This window comes from Empidonax traillii, unplaced genomic scaffold, assembly GCF_003031625.1.
Source record: "Empidonax traillii isolate 1590-97213 ecotype Southwest subspecies unplaced genomic scaffold, ASM303162v1 scaffold596:size394506, whole genome shotgun sequence".
NCBI classification, from domain to species: Eukaryota; Metazoa; Chordata; class Aves; order Passeriformes; family Tyrannidae; genus Empidonax; species Empidonax traillii.
In genome coordinates, this window is record NW_020955789.1 from 300,082 (window position 1) to 311,831 (window position 11,750).

Sequence of the window (11,750 nt, forward strand, 5' to 3'; positions counted from 1 at the left end):
GGGGTTGGGACTAGATCTTTAAGATCCATTCCAACACCTTAACACTCTACATTTAACAAAATAACTAGGAACAACTGAAGAATCAGACATGACCTAGAACCACAGGTGGCAGATACTTGATATTGATGCTGAGAACACCAAAGGAGCAGGCACAACCCAGCAGTGCCAGCTAGGAATACAGTCCCTGCATCTGCAGAAAGTTCATCCAGATGCAGCCAAGATCCTCAGAGCTATGGACTCTAAATTCACTCCCACAATAGGAAATGCGAGACTGTTTGCAGAAGAAAAGCTTTTGAGTGTTGGTTCCCATTTCTTCTAAATACACACAAAAATTTGCATAATTAACAAGCTGACAGGTTGAGAACAGACTTCACTCATCCAAAGGTCTTAAAATTATCCAAACTGACACAAGCTCCCATTGCTAGTATACATCAAGCTTAGAACAACAGGTTTATTTAAAAATAAACTTTATTTACAAGACATTCAAACTTCATTTTGAAAAAAATATAGCTATACATAAAACTTTAAATTTTTCACTAATGGTTAATAAAACCATAGTGATATTTACAATTCATTGCTTCAGCAATCATGGAAATTACATCTTGGCACATTAAATCACATACTGAACAGAAAAACTGGAGAAAACTTTTAAGCAACAAAACTCCATAAATGTAACAATCTTATACAGCAACATCCTCACATCAAGGTGCCACTGTCCAAATAAAGTATTTAACATAGAAAGTGCTTTCACTGTACAGAAGAGTAAGTAGAACTTATAGGAATGTTCATAGCTTTTGAATGATCTTCTACCTGTTTTCTAATTAGTGACCCAGGATGTTGGTGAATGACCAGTGAACCCCTGTGATTTCATTATACCTTCCCAGGTTTAGAAACCAACCTTTTTAGAAAGTTGATTCAGGTGAAGTGTTTATTAAGAAATGAAGCATATATAAATACATATGTTCACATCTCAGGATGACTACTACTTAGACAACACTTCTACACAGGTCGCAGGATACAAAATAGTCCTCGGAGTAGCTCGCATCAAGCCATCCACAGACCTTGGGTGGTAAACTTCACTTCGGGGAAAACTCAGGTGCTGGTGTATTCCCTTCAAAGTTCAGAATAAAGAGGAGTATTCAGGACAGTAAGTGTTATTAATCGGGAATGGGAGAGGGAAAGAATGGGAAAAACTAAAGAAGGTCAAAAAGTGGTTTGCATCGGTAAGGTGTGTCATGTAGGAAAACCAGAAATTTGAATAGAAGAATGGAGTGCAGAAATTTAACCAGTGTATAAAAGAGGTATTCTTAAACTGTATTATAGGTACATCACCATGACCAGAAGCCTAGCAAAACCACCCTGCTTTTATCAAGGAAATAAAAAGTAAGAAAAACTTTAGGAGGAAAAAAACCCCAGAACTATGAGTCAGAGTAAGTATTGTAAAGAACACACAGAAAATGAAGTCAACTAAAAACTTGGTAAGACAAAAGCAATACTCCTAAAAATAGCAGCAGTTATTTTTCTTTACATTGAAGAACAAAGGCAAGACTTGCACTGAGAGAGTTACAAAAGAAGGAAAAATTAACAATCAAATTGGCACTTCTGGCACATATAAAAAGGTGACAAAGAATTGAGTCACTTCAGGAAAAGGCACACAGCTGATGAAGGCCCATAAATTGCTTTTGCATTCAATGTCATGTTAACTTATTCCAGATTTCACTTTTAGTCCAGAACAATATGGCAAGGTTAGCAAATGTTTTGTTGTCATACAACTAGGTCACACATACGGCTGGTTATGGGTCAGAGGGCCACATTAGCTGGACAACCAGTTGAAAGTCAGACATAATTTAAGCAGATTTCCTTTGCTACAGGCAGTGATGGCAGAAACAGACAACCAGTGCAAGAGAACCCACATGCCATAAAGAGACAGTCGTAAGGCAGTACTTGAAGAGGACAGAGTAGCACAATCAATCAGGAAGGGAAGCAAAGCAAGTAACCTAAAGAGGCCAGAACAGAGATTTTATGACAGTGCAATGGACTACAAAACCGAATTTAAAACAACTACCCATAGATACAGTCAAATACTGAAATATACTGTATTTCAAAATGAGGGAGGACTACCCCAAGAGAATCAGAAGTGATATGCCAAGAACTGAAGGGAAATAAGCCAGTACAATATAAACACTGATTGGAATTAAGTCTTCTATGGTATTAGAGAGGGGTTGCCCAGTACAGCCTAATTGTGACACACTTAAAACAGAAGAGAAAAATATTTTGTTGTGGGACTCAAACAAAGACAAAGGTGCTGGTCAGAAACCTTAGCTGATTACCCTGAAAGTCCCTACACACACAAAAAAAGCAAGGTTCATCTCATAAATAACATAGTTCTGTTGGTTTTGCTTGCTTAAGTAATAAAGCAAATTTAAAATCTGCTTGCTTTCTAGACCTGAAGATTTGTATAATCCCTGGTATTTTCCCATTTATTCACAGGCAACAATTACAGTACATTCAACCAGACAAGTTAAAAAAAAAAAAACCCAAACGCTTAAGAATGTTACTTCATTATATTTTCAGGTTTCAACACTTCTGAAAGTTTAGAAAATACGTAACCATGGTTTGAACAAGCACTAGAAGAACAAAGATGGTCCATTTTGTCAAATGCTCCAACATCACATATACAATATCTTTTTAATCTCAAATACTGCCATTCCAGCTTTCAAACATTTAATAATATATATATATATATATATAAAAATTACCTGATTTAAGACACAAATGCATAATTATGAAAGGGTGCTTGTTTTAGAGGATGTCTGGAAGCAACTTCTCCTTAGACTTTGTTGTTATTTTGGGAGCTTTCCATTCTGGTTCTCAAAAACCCTATAAATGCTATTTACATCTAAACCTCACCATTTAAACATCATCAGAGGTGAAAATAAGGAAAAAAAAAAAAAAGAAAAGAAGAACAGGCTGTCTTACTTTATGCCACACACTTTTAAAGGCAGAGCAATCCTTACAGTGTTTCCTGATTTACATTAACTCTTGCAATAACTGCCAAGCAAGATCCCGCTGCTGCCAGCGGAAGCAAACAGGCCAGAGGATCAAGCTTTTAATTATATTAACAAATATGTTAATTTATATGATAAAAATCTATAATAAAAAGCTATAAAATCTATTAATTCACCCAAGAATCTGTTGAAAAGGGAGGGGTAGCTACAGATCTAGAAATGTGCTTATTAGACTGCAATCACTGCTTCAGTAAATACTATTTTCCGAGCAGCAAAATATCCTGCTGTGTGTTTTAATATTCACTGAATTAATGCAATCATCTTTATTAGTGTGGAATTGTCTGCTTTTAAGCCAGCCTAGCAAGGAGGTCCCGGTATTTTCCCAGCCCAGGCGTGAAATCAATTTGCTCTCTCTGTTAAGGCGTCACTGAGGTAAAGACAGCACTATTTTATAAAGGTGTCCCCATATAAATGGATAAGGCCACCCAGATCACTGAAAAGTTGCTTTTGAAGCAAAGTGTATCTGAAAGCTTCTGGGTCTGATCTGAATGGCCAGGGAGGATAAGCACCACACTCAGTGTGGATTAGGTAGTGGATCTCCTCTGCCAGAAATATGGAGAGCACGCCTGACCTAAACCCAATGCTGGTGACAGAGCATGTCACCTTGTTTTCCTTAGAGCACCCCTGCACGCCTTCAGAAAAGAACAAGCAGCAAAAAGATAACGAACTGCTTTACTAAACACACTTTGAGATACACCTTTGGGCAGAGGAAAGAGGGGCAGGGCAGAGGGGAGGGCTCAGACCTTTAAAGGTAGACAACAAGAAATAATTAAGACTAAACCAGGAAAAATCCCCAGTTTAACTTTTTTTTTAAAGCTCTCTCTAAGTGATAATACTGCACACAAGACTTAAAGGTACTTCCTTAATTAATACAATTATGTCTCAATTAATAAATTATGTCTTAATAATAGAATTGCAGAATTTTAACTGTTCATAATAAACACATTAGCTTATTTATTCAGCATGGATAATGACAGACACTCAATATTAAAGATAATGCAATCATCCCACACAATGATAAAATAAGACCATGGCTCTTAGAACTTCTGTTGTCAGAAGGAAAAAAATATTTAAAAAGACTGAGTTGCACAATCACAACAGTGAACAAGATAAAAGTTAATTGGATGACTGCCTACATTTCCATTTGATAGAATAAGTACAGACAACATTATTAGCTACTTATTTGCTTTCATGACAAGCAGTCTGTTCCTAAGCACACTCATCTGCGACTAAGCTGGGACTCCAGTATTACTATTAGAGAAGCAAGAACAGCTTCTGCTCTGTCCCTAAATACAGGAGTCAATCAAAAAAACAATGCAAGTCAAAATTCCTGAGTGCTTCCTCTTAGACACTCTTAATTTCATTCACAAACCCCACTGGCCAGAAGCACAAGTGTTACTGTAAAACGGGAAAAAATGGGGTTTAAGGATCAGTAAATCATCTTTACTGAAGTCCTTTATAAATATACAGTACTTCAGTCAGTACATTCATTAACTGGCCACAGGGCTTTCAAGAAACAGCTCACTTCAGCAGGAAAGGCCAGAGTTTCATTCCCAGTGCCACTGGCCATGAACTGCAAACATGAGTGCAGACAGCGAGCAATACACCCCATCCACTCTAAGAACAGGAATTCACCCCAATTTTGGTGATGAACTGGTAAGGCTGTATCAGAAAAATCTTAGATGGATGCAACAGCCTTGGTGGAAATCTTAATCCTTATTTCAGATACAAGGGACTTTGGGGTGTATTTTAGTTTACAGCTAAAGCACAGAAATCTTTTTGCCACACCCACTTCAGCTACAACCACCAACGACGCCCTCCACAGCCAGGATACATTTGTTCTGTGAAAACATGACGCAGACCAGAGGGAGCTGCCTAAAACCGTGTACTGCTCGCCTGTGATTTGTCATCAGAAATGTCACAATTTTTCAGGCTGTTCTCTGCTGCCGGGTCTTCTATTGGGATTTCAATGTCACTTTTACTTGAACCATTGTCTCTGTGCCCCGTGGAAATGCAACTGTTGTTTTTCTCCGTGTAGCCGTTAGTTTTAGCCCGGGGGGGCTCCCTCTGACTGCAGCACAGCTGAGAGTCACAATCTTTTGAGATGCAGGGTGAGCTGCACAGTAGCTGGGAGGTCTTGTGGTCAACATACTCTGGCTGGATGGTCACAGAATGGACCCCTGCTTCGTGGAAGACCTCCCGTATTTTGTAAGCAGCGTCTTGGTAATCAGCAGGGGTTTGGCACTTGACATGAAGAGTGGCAATATTCTTCCCACTTGCCAGCTCCCAAACATGTACCTCATGAAGGCTGCTAACCCCTGGTATACGAGCTAGTCTGTCAGCTGGAAGACATAAGAGAAAGATATTAGAGGCTTTGATGCAGTGGCTAAGTATCCACTGTCCCATTTGGCACCCCATCCAAAAGCAGCAGTATCCTAACCATCATTTTAGAAGAGATATACTTGATAAAACATTTTTACTCCCAGCTGCCTTCAGTTCAGCCCCCAAATGACTGCATGAACCTTTCCTTTTGAGTTCACCCTCTCCTCAGGCAATTTACCATTTACGAAGTGTTCATACAAGAAATGTTAGAGCACCACTTCCTCCATCAAGACCCCGCATCTTCTGGTTTCTTTAAGCCCTGAGCATGATGGCATTCCAGAAATACTCAGTGCTACCCCCACAACTGACCAGTGTGAACATCACCTATGAGTTACAAAATTAACCAACCTTAATGGACATTTCTAAGCTGTTTTGGAAGCCTTTTGGAAGAAGCCACTGCAGGGCTGGGAAATTTTGTAACTCAACGTTGTTTCTCTCACAAACAACCCACACAAAGCATTAACAGCTCAAGACCTGGTATTCTTGATGTATTGGGTTAGTACCACATTCTCAAAATGCATGCTTTAACTAATCCAGAGAGATTTGAGTCATGTTGCTAGGACACAGGCATGTGACTATTTCTCACAGTTCTTGAGCATTTGGAGCTATTATGAGTAAATAATCCAAACATGTCATTCCACAAATAACATATGCATTGAAATACATCATTAAAATTAACAACATTTCAACAACAAATTTGACTTACTCAGTAGTTGTATATTAACACCTTTGGGGACCATCTGCAACAAAATAGTTGAGGTCTCCTTGATAAGTGGGAATGCAGAAGACAAGATGATGATCACCATAATTATTGTCAGGCTTGGATCAATGTAGCACTGCCAGTTACACGCTGCATCCCCCAGAGGACGTACATAGAAGATAGTAGCAGTAATTACCACAACCACAGATCCAAGCGCATCTCCCATAACATGCAAAAGAACACCTGAAACAAATGGCACAATTTCCATTACTGGGGTGGTTTTGGTTTCTTTGCTTTGTTTTGGGTTTTTTAGGGGGTAGGGGGGAAGTATTCCTGCATTTTTCAAGTATGTTCTACTTGACATGAGGAATGCAATATTCCAGGCATTAATATCATAACCAAAGTTTTCAGTAGCCACTTTCAAGAAAAAACAGCAAGAGAAACACTAACTCTGAAGCATAGCTATTTAAGTAGGATGCATTATTAAACATGTAGGGTATGCCAGCAACTTCTGTCCAAGTGCAATGCCATGGCAACGTAAAATGTGTTTTCTTAAATGCCTGCAAATTATTAAGAGATCCTGGCACATTAAATCTCAATTAAAAATTGATGACTAAATCTATCAGTTCTACCCTGGAAGCTGAGAGAGTCACAGATCACCCCCAGTAACAGTTATTCTCCCCCATCACTTTCTATGACACTGCTGAAACCTGAAAAATGACCTAAGCGAAATCTAAGTCCATCCTTATGGCTCCAAATACCCTCAAACTCCAATTTTCAGAACAAGCTTGATCACCAGGCGTATTAAACCTTGTCCCATCAACACTAACTAGTCCTCAGACCCACCAAAAATCAGAATCTCGTTTGAGAGTCAGTCACATGGTTTAGCATGTGCTTGGACTACTCTAAATTGAGAGGAATGCTGGGTGCCTCTTTTTACATCTCTAAATACTGTTTTGCACAAAAGGTAAAGACACAAAACAGGCTCTTATAGTAACACGTTTGGCTGCTCTTTAAACTACAATGACCAAAGTAGTCTTCTTGCTATAAAGTTACAATAATCCAAGAAGTCTCTTTTTCTTGTCTTTTTATTACTTTACATAAACTTCCCTCTTCCCATCAGTGCTCAAACCACTCCACTTTTACCAGTCTTTACTATTCAGACTCAGATTTCATTCCAACCCATGCCTAGTTCAGGGCATCTCTCTCCATATGAAGTTAATTTCTTTGTCAATACTTTTTATTTGAGGCCTGTGAGTGAATAAAATAAACCATCACCTTTTAACATCCCGATGACATGCACTTTGAAGTGCTTCACTGCCTTTAATCCCTTCTTCTGGGCTAGAGAAGCTGTAAAAAGCTCCTCCCAGAACTCATTAACAATATAGCAAAGAATTTGGACTCTTTGGTGATGCTGGATACTGGATTAGCCCTAGAACTGTGCCTGCAATGCTGTTTCTTGACAGTTCTGTACACGCACCTTGATTTGTGTGAGGCAACAACCTCTGGAGTTCCTCCAAATCACTTGGGTCAGATAAGAAAGTACAAGCTTCTAGTCAGTCCAGCTCTTTCTGCTGGAGTCAGGCGTGTTCTGCCCCATTTGGCAGACTCCCACAGGGTTTTACTCCTCCTAACAGTGTTGCAGTGTTTCCTTTTCATTTACAAATAATCCCGATTCAGCATGAGCTATCAACTATTGCACTAACAAGAGGGACAGGCAGGATGCAATTGCCAAGGCAACTAACTAGAGAGCACAGCTTATAAAGAAAAGGAAAATGTTTCAAAGTCTTTTTTGAATGAAGAAAAAAGTAAGTATGTCAGAATTTTGATTATTAGTTGAGAATACAGAATTTTGAAAATGCTTATTTCACACTAATAATATCAATAATACGTAGATGCTGGTAATGCATCAAATAATGAGGGCCTAAGCAGAAATGAACCCATTTCCCTATCAATCCCCAAAAGCTATGATTATAAGCTAGAAATGAAAATTAATTTTTACTAAATAAAAGTATTAGTAATGCTATGTTAAATATGGTAAGACCACAGTTTCCAACAGCTTGTGTTGGAAAGGCTGAGTTACCCTGCATATTCTCAAGAAGTAAAAGGAATAATTTCACACTGCAATAATTAATCCTGTCAGGTAGAATTTTTTTTATGGATTTCTTTTCCTATCACTTTTAAAATCAAGGAAGTCATTCCTCAAACAATCCACTTTGTCCAGCCATCTTTTTCAGGGAGGCTCCAATTCTACAACATAAGAATTTTTTGAGAAGTGATTATAAAGTAAGTATAACTCTGTAACTAACTTCAAAGGAAACACATAAATTTTGAATCAGAATTTTAAAGACACATGTCTGTAGCATTGGCTATAGAAGCAATGAATATTTGAAAGGACAATAAAAACTAATTTTGCAAAAATTACATACTAAAGTATCACTTACAAAAATTTCTCTTTTTAAAAATTAAAGATGACAGGTATTTTAAAATAATTGACACAAAGCTCCTTATCCTTTGAAAGTTTCCAGCATCATTATACCCAGGCACTGTGGTTCAGGCAAGCAAGGCCTTCTCTAAAGCAATATCTTATCCTTCTCTCCTCCATCCCCAAGTGTGACAATTTCTTATTCTGCTGCAATAAACTTACCACTATAATGCCATAATATCCAGTGACAACAATTTCTAGACATCCAGCCAAGTGTTGTGGCTCTAGCACGTGGCTTGATTTTCCAAAGCATCTTGCCCTACAGATGCATTTCTGTAGCTCTGAAAACACTTTTGAATGACAGGTAGACAGACACACACACACACACACACACTAAAAAACCAACCAGTAAACCCAGGTGCCTGACTGCCACATCAATCTCTTAAGCAGAATTCACACAATGTAAACTTACACAACCTTGGAGGAATATCAGATGTTGATAGGTGACCATAAGAAGCCTGAACTACTATCCTGTCTCAGGTTTCTGACAGCCCTTTCCTTGGGGACAAACTCAATGTTTCATATATTCAAAGAACATCTGCAATTGGCTCTGCTCAGTGTACCTATATAGACATGTATACATAGAAACACCTATACAGACAGGGAGTGACATGTGGGTAATTTATTCCTAGAAGTAGCTATAGTATTTCACTCCACAGATTCCCAGAGACCTGCCAAATTACAACGTAAGAGGGCTGATCCTGTCCCAGACTCTTCTAGGAATGGGTTCACAGTTCAAGGACCTGGAAAAACACAGTGCTGCAGCACCAGTTTCAGAACTTTTTTCTTGTGCTGACAACAAAACTTTATCAACCTTGGGATTTAAAAGAAATTCTGCTTTCTTCCAAAATGCATTTTAAAGTTGAAAACTGCTCAACTACTACAGTGACGCTCAAAGATGCACCTCATAGCTACCTGCGTTACCTTCCTGTAAAGCCTCTACTGACTTGACCTTAGTGCAAGAGGGTTTGTATCCTTTCCAAAATGTTTGGTTGCATACTTCTAAAAAATAAAAATCAAAATGTGAGCACACTCAGAGACGAATGGGCATGACACTATTTTGTTATTATCTCTACTATCTCATACAACCAAAACCTTTCTGCTGAAGATAACCAGGTCCAATTACACAGAAGAGTCCTGGGCTTTTGCTCTCTTTCTTACTGATAATTTGGGAGGGGGTGGGAAGGAATCTGGATTGCAAACCATAAAGTGTTTTAAGTTAATATAACATTAGCATTATACTCCCATGCCATACCTCTGATGTTCAAGGCTTCAGACTTTTTCTCTTTTTTCTTCTCAGACCCCTCTTCAGGGCTTTTTTGGTCATTTGGTGAATCACCTGCATTCAAAGAAGAAACGCTGTGTTGTGTATAAGTTCTACAAACAGAAAAAACATCAACCTTCTCAAAACCAACTTCTTTCAAAGATGACAAGAAGAAAACAACCAAGCCAAAACATTTTCTACGCAGCCCTCTGAGCAACGCCTCCTTCCCCCATCCCGTCAGGATGCCCAGCAGGCCGGTGTAAAGTACAAGGTGAAAGAGGCGGCGAGTGTCTGACTGAGCTTAGTGAAACCTCGCAGAGGAGGCTCTGGGGCTCTGAAAGGGCCCAGAGGATGGGGCCAACAGCTCGGCGAGTCCCGAGGGCAAACGAGATGGAGGGAGGGGATGGGGAGGGATGCAGAAGCGGAGGGGGAGGGGGGGGGAGGGATGGGGAGAGGTGCGAGACACGAGGGGAAGGCGAGGATGCAGCCGAAAGGCACCTGCTTCAGCCGCCTCCCCCTGCGGCGTGCCCCCCGGCACATCCCGGAGCGCGGCGGCGGCGGCGGGTGGCGGGGCGGGCGAGCGGCGGCGGCGGCGGCAGCAGGCGCCCCAGTCCTGGAAGACGAGGAGCCCCACGACGTTGACGGCGAGGCCGAGGGTGCCGACGATAAGCACCAGCTGGGCGTCGTCGATGGGCTCGGGCCGGGCGAGGCGCAGGACGGAGTCCACGAGGATGGTGAAGCAGAGGGCGGTGAGGAAGACGGCGTTGCTGAGGGCTCCCACCGCCTCGGCACGGCTGTAGCCGTAGGTGGCGCGGGGCCCGCGGCGGCTGCGGCGGGCGATGCGCCCCGTGGAGAGCCCCACGCAGAGCGAGATGAGGTCCGAGAGCATGTTGAAGGAGTCGGACACCAGCGCGATGGAGTTGCCCAGGTAGCCGGACACCAGCTCGGCCACGAAGAAGCCGACGGTGAGCACCAGCATGAAGATGAGGCGGCACGTCTTCCCCGAGTACCGCCCCATGGCGCTGGAGCGCTGCCCGCGGGTCCCGCTCTGCGCTATAGCCGGGACATCGCCGCCGCCGGCCCGCAATAAGTGCGGGCGGCCCGGGCCGCGCCGCCGCCACACGGGCCCGCCCGCGGCCCGGCCCCGCCACACGGCCCCGCCCCGGCCCCGCCGGGCCTCGGGAGCCGCCGCGGGGGGCACAAAATCAGCCAAACACGGGATAAATACGAAAAATAGATGGGCCGCGGGCAGTCGCGGAGCTGGCGCGGCGACTGATGAAGGGCCCTCTCGGGCGGGCAGAGTCACACAGCGCTGCCCTCCCTGCGCTCCCACCGTCCAGAAACCGTGAAGTCCCAGTGACGGATCCAGTAATTACGCTCCTTTGGTGCTTTATTGGTGGCTTCAGTGCCAAACCAAAGGACAGAGTGCCATCTACTGAGCCAGCTCATTTCCGGCCACCAGCCTTTAAAAAGGTGTGTCAAAAACCCCATCGTGTCCCGGGCTGCATCAAAAGAAGCGTGGCCTGAAGGCTGCTCTTGTGAGACCCCCACCTGCAGTACCGTGTACAGATCTGGTGCCCCTAAGTTAAGAAGGACATGGAACTCTTGAAGTAAGTCCTCAGGAGGGCCACGAAGCTGATTAGGAGACTGGAACATCTCCTCCACAAAGACAAGCTGAGAAAATTGAGGCTGTCTGTCCTGGAGAATGGGAGGTTGTGTGGAGACCTCACAGCAACCTGAAGGGTACAGGGAAGCCAAAGAGGGACCTTTTGTCAGGAACTGTAGTAACAGGATGAGGAGTAATGAGTACGAATTGAAAGATGGGAAATTTAGGTTAAGTATTAGGAATAA

At 42.1% G+C, this 11,750-nt stretch overlaps 1 protein-coding gene across 1 annotated transcript; it reads right to left on the minus strand.

The window, feature by feature from the left end:
- Window positions 1-456: 456 nt before the first annotated feature.
- Window positions 457-10,948, minus strand: SLC30A10 (solute carrier family 30 member 10). The gene is made up of 4 exons (XM_027898424.1): window positions 10,398-10,948; window positions 9,891-9,974; window positions 6,157-6,393; window positions 457-5,410 (listed from the first exon to the last, which is right to left on the minus strand). Exons 1-4 carry the CDS (start codon window positions 10,915-10,917, stop codon window positions 4,944-4,946), a joined length of 1,308 nt encoding a protein of 435 aa, XP_027754225.1. The 5' UTR covers window positions 10,918-10,948; the 3' UTR covers window positions 457-4,943.
- Between the last annotated feature and the right edge of the window lie 802 nt (window positions 10,949-11,750).

What these genes read in the sequence shown, in the direction of transcription:
- SLC30A10 (XM_027898424.1), bottom strand. Translation starts at nt 10,917, where the DNA reads ATGGGGCGGTACTCGGGGAAGACGTGCCGCCTCATCTTCATGCTGGTG. An exon ending in TGAAGCCTTGAACATCAGAG is followed by an intron (nt 6,394 to 9,890) that starts GTATGGCATGGG and finishes CATTTGTTTCAG; the next exon opens with GTGTTCTTTTGCATGTTATG. An exon ending in TGTTAATATACAACTACTGA is followed by an intron (nt 5,411 to 6,156) that starts GTAAGTCAAATT and finishes TATGTCTTCCAG; the next exon opens with CTGACAGACTAGCTCGTATA.